The sequence below is a fragment of the Anolis carolinensis genome, chromosome 1 (assembly GCF_035594765.1).
Source record: "Anolis carolinensis isolate JA03-04 chromosome 1, rAnoCar3.1.pri, whole genome shotgun sequence".
Taxonomy (NCBI): domain Eukaryota; kingdom Metazoa; phylum Chordata; class Lepidosauria; order Squamata; family Dactyloidae; genus Anolis; species Anolis carolinensis.
This window is the reverse complement of record NC_085841.1, coordinates 314,929,911-314,946,104: the sequence shown is the minus strand read 5'-3', so window position 1 is coordinate 314,946,104 and position 16,194 is coordinate 314,929,911. Positions and strand designations below refer to the sequence as shown.

The window sequence follows — 16,194 nt, the reverse complement described above, 5'->3', positions numbered from 1 at the left end:
GCGTGCTTATCAAGTTTGCAGATGACACCAAATTAGGAGGAATGGCTAATACTCCAGAAGACAAGATCAGAATTCAAAAGGACCCTAACAGATTAGAGTGTGGCCAAAACTAACAAAATGAATTTCAACAAGGAGAAGTATAGGATACTTCACTTAGGCAGAAGAAAATGAAATGCACATGATACAGGATGGGTGATGCCTTGCTTGTCAACAGTATACATTAAAAGATCTTAGAGTCTTTGTGGACAACAAGTTGAACATGAGCCAATTGTGGGATTTGGGATGCATCAAAAGGAGTATAGTTTCTAAAGACTGAGGGAAGGAAATATGCCCCTCTATTCAGCTTTAGTCAGACCTGACCTGGAATCCTGTGTACAGTTTTGGAGACTGTGCCATATGAGGAGCGGCTTAAAGAGCTGGGTCTGTTTAGCCTGCAGAAGAGAAGGTTGAGAGGAGACCTGATAGCCATGTATAAATATTTGAAAGGATGTCATAATGAGGGAACAGGCTTGTTTTCTGCTGCCCTGGAAACTAGGACTCGGAGCAATAGGTTCAAATTACAGGAAAGGAGATTACACTTGAATATTAGAAAGAACCTTCTGACTGTAACAGCTGTTCAACAGTGGAATTCTCTGCCTTGGAGTGTAGTAGAAGCTCCTTCCTTGGAGGCTTTTAAATAGTGGCTGGATGGCTATCTGTCAGGGGTTCTTTGATTGTGCTTTTTCTGAATGGCAGGGGTTGGACTAGATGGTTCATGTGGTCTCTTCCAACTCTGATTCTATATTTATGCTTTTTCTTGCCAAAGGAAATTCAAAGCTAACATTAAAAAACACAACAATGTATGAATTAAAACCCAACACATGAAAGCATTAATATAGAATTAAATATAGAAATATTAAAAATACACAGTCAAAATCAATAATATTATTATTTGGATCTATATTAACTGATAACTTTTATGTGTTTTTTGAGCAGATTCAGGGGGCAGAGGCAGAATTTAACTCTTTGATGAAGTTAAGCCACCCCAACATAGTCCGTTACCTATCGATGAACTTTAAAGAGCACAGGGATTCGATTGTGGTAGACATTTTGGTGGAACATATTAGTGGATCCAGTCTTTCAGTTTATTTGGAGAAAGAGATCCCCCTTCCAATGGATCAACTGCGCAATTACACAACACAGCTTCTGTCAGCCCTTGACTATCTACACAACAATTCCGTGGTGCACAAGGTTTTGAGTGTGTCCAGCATAACGGTGGATGCAGAAGGCAATCTCAAACTGACGGACTACAGCATTTCCAAACGCTTGGCAGATATCTGTAAGGAGGATGTCTTTGAACAAACAAAGGTTCGATTCAGTGAGGATGCCTTGCCAAACAAACCAGGGAAAAAGGGAGATATATGGCGATTGGGTTTGATGTTGCTTGCTCTCAGTCAGGGACAAGAAGTTAAGGAATATCCAGTCATAATTCCCAATGATTTGCCTGCTGATTTTCAAGACTTTTTGAAAAAGTAAGTAAGATTACAATCCAAGGAAAATGCTTAGATGCCCAGAATTATGTCACATGTCCAGGAATAATTTCATTGAAGATATAGATGTATAATGAAGAAACAGTGTGTTAACACTGAAATTGGTTATTGTTGCTTTTGCAGTGGGAGCTCTAGTAAATACTTCACAATGAGGTGGCTAGTTCTGTGTGTCGGGGTGCCATTTCTCTTGTCTAAGATCCCATAGAGGCTACACCAGATTCTAAATGAAACAAGTTCATAAAAGGATGCTTCCTAGGTTTCTTTTAAAAAAAAAAAAGATTGCTAAAACAATATGTGTGTAAGACAACCAGAGGTACAATTTTCTCGTGGAAGGAATTGAAAATATTTGAAGTACAGTATGTAAAAAATACTTTTCCCTGTAGGGGCTTCAAGTGCTTTAAAAATAGCCATACGCCTTCTTTTCTCCTAAAGATTTATATCCTTAATTTAAAGTATCTTCTGTCAGTATCTGGACTGTCTGACTTATTTTTGTTGCTGCTATAAAAAACAATCTCTTTATTGTCCAAGTAATTGATAGAAATGATGGAATCTTCAAAATGGTATGGATGGGCACACATTTTTATTCTTCTTACGAATTATTTGTACTGTTATACTAGAACAGTGGTTCTCAACCTGTGGGTCGCCAGGTATTTTGGCCTACAACTCCCAGAAATCCCAGCCAGTTTACCAGCTGTTAGGATTTCTGGGAGTTGAAGGCCAAAACATCTGGGAACCCACAGGTTGAGAACCACTGCACTAGAACTGGTATAATGTTCACTGTAACATTTTTAAGGAAATTGTTTCTATGTACTGTAATCACAAAATGCTGTTGGTTGGAATTTTGAATAATTACAGAGCTATAAACTCATTTGGGTCATTATGAATTGTGGGTCAAATCCAGTGTAATGGAAGTGGATGGCTTCTCATGAAAAAAAAATTTGTGTTGTGTTCAGGTGTGTTTCCTTGGATGATAAAGAAAGATGGAGCACCCAACAGTTATTACAACACAGATTTGTCAACCCACCACAAATGAAAATGGCTACAATGGAAGAAAGTCCGGATGGTAAATATCCTATCCTAACCTATTGGATTAGTCATTGATCCACTCCTTTGGGCCTCACTCAAATCTACCATCACGCAAATCAGCTGATGGTAAACAATTCAAAGATTTATACTTGTACTGGCGTGTAGGGATGTATAGAAGTTGAACACAAATATGAGTGAAAATAAAATGCATTCATTACTACAAATGTTTGTCGTATGTGTTCATATAAAATAGGATTATAAGGCAATTGGAGTTAATTTGAGTTATATGTTTCAGTTTTTGATTAAACGTTTTGTTTGTAAGAATTTCAATTGATACTGAAGGGTTATTCAGAATGGAATTTGTCTCATGACATTTGGGAAGAACATTCTTGTTTTTGCTTCACTAACTTTAAGAATAAGATGAATAGAGGACAAAAACCCACAGAGCCAGGGAATGGTTTTAATACAGCTTGAGATTCTCTTATCCAGAATTCTGTAGTGTTCCAGTAAATCTTAAATTGTCCATATGGTAGGCTGAATAGTAACACCTTTGCTTTCTAATGGTTAGATGTATACAAACTTTGTTTTATGCACAAAATTATTAAAATATGTGTAAAATTATCATCAGGCTGCGTATAACTTCAGTATAAAACAAATTAATTTCATTTTTCGATCTGGAGCCCATTTCCAAGATATCTCATTTTAGAAATATATGCAGATACAGATATTTCAAAATTCTAACTCCAAAACACTTCTGGTCCCAAGCATTTTGGCCAAGGACTTCTCAATCAGTACAACAATACAAATTATTTACAGAGGCCATGAAATGGCAATCTCTGCACAATGCTTAAGCAGTTACTTTCATGAGCCAGCTCTGGGTTGTCTCTTATGTATTGCTCAAGTGGATGGAGACATGTGCCTACTTTATTTGGTAATGAATGAAATTCCAGCCATAGGATGTTGAAATGAATAGGCCTGCGTTTCAACAGAAAGTTTTATTTACCATATCCTCACACCGGTTCTTGATAACTGGCAGTAGATTGTTTATGTGCACTTTCCTTTTACTTTATCATTTCTCTGTTTTCAGATTCAACTGGAATAGATGATATTGAAACTGTTATTCCCAGCAGTCAGATTGGTAGCAACATCTTTGTCACAGAATTACAGAGGCAATTTTCACGCTATTACAATGAGTTTGAAGAATTGCAACTGCTGGGTAAAGGTGCCTTTGGAGCTGTCATCAAGGTACATGTAATGATACTAATTTTATTCTTCCTACAGTTTTTGTGTTCATAAAATATATTATTGCTAGTAGTCATACTGATCAGCAGTTAACTGGGTACAGAAGAGGATTCAAAACATTGTGGCACATGCTTTAGCAATCTTTTCTTAATTGTTGTTTCTTATTAAATCAATTTAGCTGCTCGCATTATTTCTCAGAAAAGTTCTCTTTATACTATGGAATCCTTTCACATATTCTTCCAGTTTGAATGGGTTATTAATGTGCCAAATGATCATGATGTTCCTCTATTTAATCCCTCATGGATTGGACTCCTTACCCTCAGGAACCTATGGCTGTCATGTTGTGTGGGTTCTGTGTTGTTATGCGTGATCCAACTCCAATGCAAGCTTGATAGAGACATCCAGAGACAGTTTTAAAATAGTAACAAGAATAGGTTTATCAAACACAGTAGAACAATATATTAATCTCTAACGTTCTACTCTTAGGCTCTCCAAAACTATAGCTAGTTCTCCCTTCTGACTGGGTATCCTGTCTCTCCTCAATCCAATTCTGTATCTGCCAAATCCACTTTTCTCTCTCAAATTTAAGCCCTGGCTTTTATCAACTTGAAAAGACTGTCTCCCATGCACAGAAGTGTACTTCTTCTGTTTACCTGGAGGTCCCCTTCACCTCCCACTTGAACCATAATTATCTGCCTTCAAGCTGTCGCCCAGTGCTTCCTTCATACCTCCTTCTCCCTTCCTAACCCACTAATAAACAAGAGTATCAATGGCCTCTCCTGGCAGAAGGCTGAAGAAGCAGTGAGATGTAGTGGTTTGACCATAGGGCTATGATTCTGGAGATCTGAATTCAAATCCCCATTTGCCCATGGAAATGTACTGGATTACCTTTGGCAAGTCACACTCACTCAGCTTCAGAGGAAGGTAAAGGCAAAACTCTTCCAAACAAATCTTGCCAAGAAACCCCCATGATAGTGTTACCTTCAAAGTACTGTAAGTTGAAAATGACTTGAAGGTACACATCATGCCATCCCTTATGTTATTGTTATCATGTTTGCAGAGTTATGTGCACATGTAGGCTCTCACCCTATATATAGCAACACTCAAAGCTTTCTTGTGCAAGTGAAATGGAGAGATGTCTAGAAAGAAAGGTTCTGCATGTTTTCCTTCCCTGAAACCTCTATCTGGTGATATTTTCAATGGGTAGGTCCAAAACAAACTGGATGGCTGCTGTTATGCGGTAAAGCGAATTCACATAAATCCCACAAGCAAGCAGTTTCGAAGAATTAAAGGGGAAGTGACGCTCTTGTCACGTCTGAACCATGAGAATATTGTGCGGTATTATAATGCATGGATAGAGAAACATGAGAGGCCTTTGCTTGACACTTCAGCATCAGAAAGCTCAGAAGGGAAGAAAGCAGCTGAGAAGGTGGCTCAGAATGGGAAGGTTGAAGAGGGGTCGATGGATGACATTGTGGCAAATGCCCCTCCTCCAGTTCTGACCAGTTCAGTTGAGTGGAGCACCTCTTGCGAGAGATCGTCAAGTGCCAGGTTCAGTGGAGCGGATCAGGAATCCAGCGACGATGACGACGATGAAGAAGAAGGCGGAGGGGTGTTTTCACAATCATTCTTGTGAGTGGTAATCTAAGATATTTATTTCTCACCCCTCCCTTGGACAATTGCAAGTGGGTTAGAAGTTGGTTTGTTCTTCCATAAATGGAAGCTCCATTTACAGATGGGACTACAATTCTCTGGAGGTGTCCATGGCTGCAAGGGGAAGGAGATAGTATTTTTGGTGTCACTCTCCATCCCCTTCGATTCTCTCCCAGACTGTCTTTCAGCTCTGTCAGAGTCGGACACGACTGGACTTAACGTCAATGACAAGCAATTCTTGCATCATCAATAGATATAAAATATGGGATGTTTTAGTCAGAAAATGCCACTTTTATCCTCAAGTACAGAAAAGAATGCTGAGATGCTGTGCTTAAAATGATGGAAAGGAAAACAATTAGCATTTCTTTTATATTTGTATAGAAAATATTTAAACTCATGGAATATACAATATATCTTGAAAGCCAGTGTCGTGTAGTAGTTTGAGTGTTGGACTAGGACTTCAAGGGAACAGGGTTGAAATCCCTTCCCAATTGTGGAAACCCACTGGTTAATACACCCTCAGCCTGAGTGGAAGACAATGGCAAGCTTCCCCTGAATGAACTTTGCCATGAAAGGCAAGGAGTTGCTATAAGTTGGAGTCGACTTAATGACACATAACAACAGCAAACTTAGATACTATAAACCACCCTTTATAATATCTATCACAGGGTGGTTTATAATGCATTTAGAACTACAGCTGTAACAATCATATAAGTTATAATTATATAAATTATAACAATTTTATATATAAAATATTTAGAATCAGTATACCAGAAGCACAATTAAATTTTAATTTAACTGAGTGAAAACCTCAATTCCAATGGCCCATTATCAAGTATTCAGTCATAAGTTTCTGCTGGAATTCAGATTTTGATGGGACATGGTTTGAAACTACCTTGATTTTTCTGTTTGTGTTTGTTGATTTAGGCCAGCAGCAGACTCTGAAAGTGATATCATTTTTGATCATGAAGAAGACAATAGCAAAAACCATATAACGGTAAATAAATACCAAAGTAATTGCTATAAATTTGTAAGATAACTGTTTGGTGTTTATATGCTGCATCTCTTGAAGTATCGTGAGCCAGTGTGTCATCCTGAGTTTCATAGTCATGTCAGTTTCCACTTCATATCCAAAAAAAAGGCATGCACAGAGACAAGATCAGGCTGTTAGGTTGCTCAGAGATCTTAGAATTGGCTTTTTAGTCAGTTTACTGGTCACAATTAGCACATGCATCAAAACGTTAGGGAATTAAAGTGGCAACTGTTGTGCTAGTACAGTTGTCCCTCCACATTTGTGGTTTTGATTTTTTCAGATTTGATTATTCACAGATTTGAGTAAAATGTTCTCTCTAGTATTCTCCAGTGTGATTCTGTGGTCACCTTCCTCTAGACATGCTCCAGAGCCCAGAGACTACTAGCGAACAAACTCAACTAGGAAAATCCAGGTCCTCCTCTGTGATTCCGTGTTCAGCTTCCATAGAATCATGCTGGAGGACCTAAAAATCCATAGACAGGTAAAAACAGCAAATTTTTTCATTTGCAGTTTTTCAATTTTACAGAGGTCCTGCTTGGATGTGAATGTGAAGGACCGACTGTACTTTAATTAAAATATCCTTTATTTAGATATATCATTTACTCAATCATTTTGTTCAAATGCATATTGCTAAGTGGGCCAAGCATTCTTTTGTTTTTTTACCCCTCCCTGCAATTTTCTTGTGCAATACAGATGTACAAAATAGGCACTGTTAGTAATTTCTTGGGATCAAATCCTTGTTCTCTTGCCAGGGCAGCAGCTGTGTTTTCCTTTGAATTTTGAAATATAGATGGCATTGAAGCACAATCCGCTTATGCATGGGCTTTTCCCTCATGCCAGCTTCTGAGGCAGGAGTCCAAAGTTATTTCAATTGCATTTATTGGCTTTTCTTTTTCCCCAGACAGTTCAATTTTCCTGCATTGCCAGCGACAAGTCTCTTATTCTCGCTCTCTGTTTTTTGTACCTCTTATTTTCTCAATTTTCTTTAAAAGCCTTGTCTTTCCTTACTGCTACTTAACAGTTACTTTAATATTAAACTAGTAGCAGCAATAAACAAGGAGGTGATAAAAACTAAGGAAAATGCATGGAAGCAGACAGTTTTCTAAAAGACCCATGGTTACTTATGGAGAAAAACAGAGGCAGTCAGTGATGTACTAGTGGTCAAAATAATTTGTTTAACTGCTACTCAGCATATATTATTTATTTATTTATTTACAGCATTTATATTCCGCCCTTCTCACCCCGAAGGGGACTCAGGGCGGATCACATTACACATATAGGCAAACATTCAATGCCTTTTAACATAGAACAAAGACAAACAAACATAGGCTCCAAGCGGTCTCGAACTCATGACCTCCTGGTCAGAGTGATTCATTGCAGTTAGTTGCAGCTGGCTTGCTCTCCCTCCTGCGCCACAGCCCGGGCCTATATTGGGAATGGATCAGAAAACTAAAACATTACCAACAAAATCATCTGCCTGTTGAAAAAATATGAAATAAATACAGATGGCCCTCCATACCCACAGATTCTGTATCCATGTATTATTATTAACAACAAAAACAATAGCATTTCATAGCTCAAAAATATTTTCAAAGAGTTCTAAAAAGTAAACCTTGATTTTCTCATTTTATGTAACAAACACTAATTTACCATAGATTTTAGTATTCCTAGGGGGTCCTTGAATCAAACCCAGCGGGTGCCAGGGGCCCTTTGTAATTAAATTGTAAAATGCCCGAAAGGTAATCAGAATGTCAATATTCTTCATAAGTGCTTCATTGGCAGCGTATGCCATTTGCATCTTACTTTGGCAGATCTGGGAAGATGGTCCAAACTATTTCTTACAGTGTCCTGCCAGCAACTCTCAACAATAATAATGAATTTAAAATTGTTTTGGTGACTTCAATGTTTTAATTTTCTTGTTGCCGCTTATACTTTTCAGGTTAAATAAGTACATCAATATATAAAGCATCAAAAATGAGACATTATGGGGAAAAGTAATCCAAACCAAAGGGGAGCTTCAAATACTTGTCTTAAGGGGGGCACAGTTTTCTTGGGGATCATACTTTTGCTATCTTGCTCTATATGGTTTCTTGGTTCAATTTCTCATTGGAAGAATTAACCAAGGACTTTTATGACTGAATTCTAGGTATGAGTTCTCCCTAATTATACAACTCAGATTCCTTTCTGAACAAGAAAAAAAATCAATATTCCTGTGAATGATATTATTATGCTCCTTTTCCTTTCTCTGTTTCCTTAAAATAAAAGATACATTTATTCAGAACACTATATGCATTAAAAACATAATGGTATGGTTGCTTCTACCTTTGTTCTTTTGTTTTTCTCTTAACACAGGATGAAGACTGCAAGGGAAAGGATAGCCATAGTGAAGAAAATGGAACAGCAGAGGTTCAAACTTTGCATTATCTCTACATTCAGGTTAGAAATTATTTGACACCTGGTTGCATAGAGCTGCACAGTTAGAAAGCTTGCTCATTCAGATTTCTAGAGTAAGGAGGAATGAGATGAAAAGGTAAAAGAAAAAAAATCTGCATCTAATATTTATTTGGAAACTGGCAATTTCTGAATGAATCTCAAAGCAAAATCGTATATTTTACACTTGTCTCATCCAGTTTCAAATCTGATTGTCTAACAAACATTCAAATATAAAATACCATTTAATAACAAATAGTAAAATATCACATGCTAGTAAAAAAGGATAGGTTTGAAAGAGTATAACATTTCAGTACTAAACATAGCTACAAAGAGGGTGCAGTTACCTCCATTTCAACTGATTCTTCTTTCGTCTGAAGATGGAATATTGTGAAAAGAGTACTTTGAGAGACACCATTGATCAAGGCTTGTATGAAGACACCAATCGCCTTTGGAGGCTTTTCCGGGAAATTTTGGATGGATTAGCCTATATTCATGAAAAGGTTAGTGATATATTATTTATGGCAGGCATATTCAATTAACATTGTTTTCCTTTGGTTCTTATTTATTTAGTAATTACGTTTCTATCTTGCTCTTGCCTTCATTATATTAGCTATGCAATACACTTTAAGGTTCTATACTAACTATCGGATGAAAGGAAGTAACTAATCCAAGCTTACACACTGAACTTCATGGCTGAATGATGGATCTGGGCCTAGATTTCTCCAGTGCTTATTTTATCAATTTTCTGGTTCATGTTACCAATAATTATTGTTCACCTCAGAGTGTGATGCAGAGAGTGTGAGTTATCTGATCCATCCCCACATATTTGTGCTTTAGAATATGCGTGTACAGTACATTCCCAGACTTTGTGTGGATATGCAAACAGTGTTGAAATTAAGAACTTCTGGTCTAAAATACCATGGAATCATTTTGTTGTACCTAGAAATTGCCCAGAGAAGACATATTTTGTTGGACATGAATAAATAACATCATGGATACATGGGTCATACTGTATCGCTCAGCATCCAACTGGGAAGTTTTATGTACACAATGCTGCTTTGGCCACCTTATTTTGAATGGTGACCTTTCTTGTGGCCCATAAAGTTTTTTCCAAACAGTTGAAAAAAGCCTTCAACACACCACGGGTTGTTTGCATCATCACTGTATTTTTACTAAATTTGATGTGGATAAAGAAGAAAAAGACACAGATATCATGTTGTATTTTCTCATAACCTAAAGCCTCCAAGATTATTTTTACACCTCTGGATTGACCACCGCATTCGCATTGGGCAATAATGTCAGTTTGGGATTTTGGGATTGTATTAAGGCCAGTACTATTCTCTGTGTCATATATTATTAAGGTGAAGTAAAAAAGTGGCTTAAAACAGTAAAATTGAATATAATAGATAAAGACATGTCAAAGAAGAGAGTAGATGACATAAAACTCTGTGACTGGAACAACAAAAGGTGATAGAGGGCTCTGGTGCCAAGGAATACTGTACAAAAGCATCCCCTGCAGCTCTTAATGAGTGGGCTGACTTGTGTTTTGTTACCCCAAACCATATTTAGAAATGTGATTTGTGTACATGCCAACTCTCATGTGTCACACTTTGTCTTATTTTATCAAAAGGGTATGATTCACCGAGATCTGAAACCTGTCAACATTTTTTTAGATTCTGAAGATCATGTGAAAATTGGTGACTTTGGTTTGGCTACAGATCACCCAGCATATGCAGTAAGTCTCTTTGTTTAGCCTCCCATCTTTCACTCATTTCATCATAGAAGTGTCACAGGTGACTCACAGCACAGTTTTTTAGAAAAATATGCAGTATAAAATAATTTAATTGTGAGCATAAAACTAAAGTACTAAATGACCCATCTGGAAGAGTTAATGAATTGTCCCAAAGATTGTTTGTTAAAAAGATTTTTGCCTGTCAGCAAAAGGAAACCAAAAAGTGTGCCAGTCTAGCCTTCTAAGGAAAATTAAATTGTAAAATTATAATTCAAACTATTTTGGAAATATCATTGCCAGATAACACTCTCACGTGATATCTTCATAAGCATAATAAGGTAGACTAGCTGACAGTCACTTGACCCATACCTGATGTACCACTTACTAGATTCTGGAGCATTTTTCGTTTTGAACCATCAAATATCTGAAACTTGGGTGCTTGTAACCAAGTTTACTGGGGTTTCTTTTTCAGGCAAACACTAAACAAGAAGGAGTTTCAGATGATCTTTTGGGTAAAAGTGATCCTTCTGGTATGTATAAAGATGATTATTTTTACCTTCTGGTGTCTAAACAGAACAGCTATCAAAGAATCTTGTCTGCACTAACACGATTACTTTCAGAAGCCAAAATCAGGATTCAGACATCACTTGGCCACTAAAAGTTGGCCGGAATTTTTTAAAAAAATTCTAAGCTCATCCTGATTTCTAACATTACTGATATTTAACTGCTCCTGTAGTTTCTCAGTGGTTTTCAGTATCATTTTTTGCCCTGGAGATTCAAACATTTCACCTATTTTGGACAGTAACGATTCCATTAACTACTACTATGGACCCTTCTACACTGCTATATAATCCAGGTTATCAAAGCAAATAATTCACATCATATTTTGAACTGGATTTTTACACCTCTGGATTGAGGTGCAATATAGTCTCATTCAAAGCGGATAATCTGGATTTTATATGATAGTTTAGAAGGTTTTCAAAAATTTCATGTTAATGACACACTTTTTAAACATGCATTCAGTTTTGTTAGCAAGCCGGAGGTTAAACTAACTCCTTATAAGAAATATGGACACATACATAAATAGCAATAACACAACATATCTCAGAAAACCTTTCATTTATATTTCTAAAAAAATATGATTTATTGCTTATTTCACATAGACTCCGAGGTTTCTTGTTAATGTATGTGTGACACGCCTACTTACACACTGCATCCAAAATTGTGACTAATGTGTCACAACACACAGTTTGGAAAGTGCTGCTGTATACAGTTAGAAGTCACATAGTATTCCTTATTAGATATTTGTCTGTTCCTGCTCCATTGTTCTTCTCCAGGTTTTTTTTCCTAGCCACTTTATTGGCACAGTGAAACTTCTGTGACCTCCAGCATTCCTTAACTATTGATAATAGAACCTAACCTTGATGAGCTCCTTTATCAGGATTCACCAAGCTGCCATATCTTCTAATTATGACTGTCCCAGCCCAAATCTAACTTTAAATTGTCTCTATGTATCAAATGTATATATTTTTAACTATATTCTGTTTGTAAGTTTTATCCAGACATGTCCAGTGTGCCTTAAACACTATTTCAATCCGAATCTTTTCAGGGACTTCGTAATCCTTAACATGGTTGTCCAGCCCACAGACATTTCATAGGGACACTCTCCATCCCTTGTACATCTGTCTCAGCAATTCTAGTTTAAGTTACTCAGTTTACCAGGCAAAACTTCCTACTTTTATAATATATTATATATATTAGATTATAATAAAAACACAGGAGCATAACCAAAACTGTCTTGTAGTAAAATACAAAGCAACAACTTCATCTAGCACTAATATGAGTGTGCAGAAAAACTTGAGTATGAAGAGTTGTGGCACTCGAGTAATGACTGCTTGAATTCTAAAGCAGTGGTTCTCTTTTTTTTAAATTTTTTTAATTGTTGTTTTGCCATTTTATCCCACTCCCACCCTCCCACCCTCCCCTCCTTGTACATAGACTTTATACAACAAACTACAGAAGTTACATTTGAAATATCAATCTCAATCTTAATTTTTCCACTCCACATCTTAGTACATTCTCTAAATAGTTCTTAACTGGTTCCCACATCCCCTTGATTATTGCAATATTTTCAATTTTATCTATATTATTCCATTTGCAATTTGTGATTTCTACATTTAACATATCAATTATATACTTATACCAATTCGTCAGAGTCCATTTTGTTTTATCTTTCCAACCGCTCACTAAAACAATTTGTGCACATGCTATTAATTTGTCAATCATTTTTTCTTTTTGTATATTCTTCACTTCTGTTATCCTTGCATGTAGTACATTTCTATTAACTATTACTATTTGTAGATTTAGCATTCTATTGATTTCTCCTTCAATCATTCTCCAGTATTCTTGCACCCGATCGCACTCCCATATCATATGATTGAACACCCCTCTTTGTTCACAACCGTGCCAACACCTATCTTTCATCCCTGGTAAAAACCGTAAAAGTTGTGCAGGAGTTCTGTACCATTTTTGTAACATTTTCCTTCTTGCTTCCCTTAATACATTGTACTTTTCTTTTGCTATATTACTTATTTCCCTTTGTATATCTTCCCTCTCAATTTCCATGTCCATTCTCCATGTTTGGAAAATTTCCTCTACTATTTCTTCTTTTACCGTTATAATTTGTTCATACAGATCTCCTGCCACCTTCTTTTCCTCTCTCAAACATTTCCTAATCACCTTCTCAAATGGACTGTCCTGTTCTCTAATTTTTTCTCTCAATCTAAAAATTTCCTGTCTTATAGCCCAGCTTTGAATCCAATTCCCTGATCCTATCCAATTCTGAATTTCTTTTTGTTCTACAGGGTCTCCATCTATTGTGTACAAATCCTCCACTAACCTTTTCCCTCTACTTTCAATTGATCTCAATGTTCTGCCTATAATTTCGTTGTTATTGTAATTAATTTGCCATATAGTTGCCATCTTGTTCTCATTGCCTGGACTTAGCTTCTTCTTTCTTTTTTTCCACACTTTTATTGTTCCTTTAAAAGGTTCCTTAAATTCTGCTTCTTCTCTCCTACTCCATTCCCTAAATATTATTTCTTTTTCTTTAGTATTATTTATTATCTTCTCCATATTTGCCCATTTTTTTTAGTATACTGTATTTCCAATAATCTTTGGATTTGAAACGCATCGTGATAGACTTCAAAACTTGGAATCCCCCAGCCTCCCTCTTCCTCTTTTGCATTTAACCATTTGTCCCTTATTCTGGGCCTTTTTCCTCCGACTGCCCATTTTCTTATTCTCCTGTCCCATGTCTTTAGTGTCTTCCTATCTACTGTGTTCAGTAATGTTTGAAATAAATATGTCAATTTTGGTATTATAAACATTTTTAGTGCCCTTATTCTGTCCACTCTTGTTAATGTTTTTCCTTCCCAATTCTTAAACTGTTTCTCTATTACCTTCCATTTTTGTTTATAATTCCCCTTGACTATACTCTTTGGGTTTTTATATATCCATACTCCTAAGTATTTCAGCTTCTTTAATCCTAAACTTAACCCTGATATTTTCCTAATCTCCAGTTGTTCTCTCGGTGGGGTATTAAGACATAGTATCTCTGACTTTTTAATATTAACGAATAGTCCTGATATATTTTTAAATTCTTCCAGTTTTTTAATAATATCTTTTACCATAATTAATGGTTGACTTGTAATAATCATTGCATCATCGGCAAAGAAATTAAGCCTTATTTCTTCCTTTTGTCCTCCTTCCTTTTCTATTTTGTACCCTGTCCAATTGGTGCTATTCCTGATACTTTCAGCTAGCATATCTATCGCTATTACAAATAAAGTGGGGGATAATGGACAACCTTGTTTTGTACCATTTAAAATTGGTATCTCTCCTGTCCTTCCATTATTCACTCTTATTTTTGCTTTACAGTTGCTGTACAATTGTTGCAGTGTTTTGCAAAAGTTTTCCCCCATATTCAACTGTTGACATAATCTTAACAGATAATTGTGATTGACTTTATCAAATGCTTTGTAAACATCCAATTTGAGAATTCCCATTTTTTTCTTATTCGAATTTGCATGATTCATTGCAATTACTACATTTTTTATTGGATCCCCAATTTTTCTTCCCTTCACAAATCCATATTGATCCTCTTTGATTATTTTTGGCATTATTGTTTCCAATCTTTTTGCTAAAATTTTTGTAAATATTTTATAATCTTGATTGCATAGACTAATGGGTCTGTATGACCCTGGTTGTGTTAAATCTCTCCCCTTTTTGGGTATAGTTATAATTTCTGATACTTTCCATGTTAGCGGGACTTTTTGCTTAGTGTATATTTCATTGAACAACTCTGTTAGGTGTGGTGCCAACTCTTCCATAAATGCTTTATAATATTCTGCTGGAAATCCATCTGGCCCTGGTGACTTGCCTCCCTTTAACCCTTTAATTGCCCTTATTGTTTCCTCTTGCGTTATTGGTTGGTTTAATAACTCTCTGTCTTCCTCTGCAATTTTTTCTCTGATATTTAAGTTCCCTTGCATTACCCTCTCTTCCTTATAAAGATCTTTATAATATTTTGCCATTATCTCCCTGATCTTACTTTGCTCCTCTTGTTCTTTCCCATTTTCGTCTTTCAATCTCTTTATCCATGTTTTTTCTTTTTTCTTTTTCAAATAGTAAGCCATCCTCTTCATTGATTTTATATTCCAACTTTGGGAATAGCTTTTAACGTATAGATATTTATTTATTATATTCCTTTCCTCAAATGCTTCTAATTGGGTTTTTTTCTCCTTTAGCTCTCTCCAAATCTGTCTATCCTTAGTCCTTTTATGTTTGTCTTGCAGGGTTTCTATTTCTTTTATTCTCTTATCCTGTTCATTCCTCCATCTTTTTCTAAGATTTACCTCTAAACTTATACAGTGACCCCTTATCACTGCCTTACTTGCATCCCAAATTATATCTTTAGTTACTTGTCCATTGGCATTGGTCTCGAAATACTTATTTATTTATTTCCTAATTGTTTCATATTCTTCCTCTCTACTGTTTAAAACTGTGTTATATCTCCAGGTTCTTTCTTTTCTTTCTATTTCTAATTTTACTTTTACTCTTAATGGTGCATGATCCGATAAATGTATTGGAAGTGTTTTTGCCTCTAGAATCACTGATTGGTTTGTATTTTTCCCCAGAATATAATCTATTTTGCTATATATGTCATGTCTTCCCGAATAATATGTCCATCTATTATTCTCTGGTTCCCCTTCTAATAAATCATTCATGTTGTATTCCCTTATATTTAACTTTCTATTACTATTTTGCCTTGTTGTTACCAATTCCAGGTTATAATCTCCTGCACAATACACTTCTCCTTGTGCAAACTTATCAATTTCCCCAAATAGCTTTCTTAAATACTTTTTTTGATTTTTGTTTGGGGCATATATACACACTAAAGTGATTCTAATTTTTTCAATTTTCCCTTTAATTATTACCCATCTCCCATCTGAATCCCTTTTTACCATTTCCACTTGGAAGTCTAC

At 36.0% G+C, this 16,194-nt stretch overlaps 1 protein-coding gene across 1 annotated transcript in view; it reads left to right on the top strand.

Moving 5' to 3' along the window:
- The window catches only part of eif2ak4 (eukaryotic translation initiation factor 2 alpha kinase 4), a 55,461-nt gene that overhangs the window by 13,555 nt on the left and 25,712 nt on the right, over positions 1 to 16,194 (top strand). Inside the window, exons 9-17 of the mRNA XM_003224768.3 lie at positions 976 to 1,511; positions 2,483 to 2,592; positions 3,643 to 3,800; positions 5,005 to 5,429; positions 6,378 to 6,447; positions 8,836 to 8,919; positions 9,294 to 9,416; positions 10,547 to 10,651; positions 11,121 to 11,178. Coding sequence (XP_003224816.1) covers positions 976 to 1,511; positions 2,483 to 2,592; positions 3,643 to 3,800; positions 5,005 to 5,429; positions 6,378 to 6,447; positions 8,836 to 8,919; positions 9,294 to 9,416; positions 10,547 to 10,651; positions 11,121 to 11,178 — 1,669 coding nt within the window. The remainder of the gene's footprint in view (positions 1 to 975; positions 1,512 to 2,482; positions 2,593 to 3,642; positions 3,801 to 5,004; positions 5,430 to 6,377; positions 6,448 to 8,835; positions 8,920 to 9,293; positions 9,417 to 10,546; positions 10,652 to 11,120; positions 11,179 to 16,194) is intronic.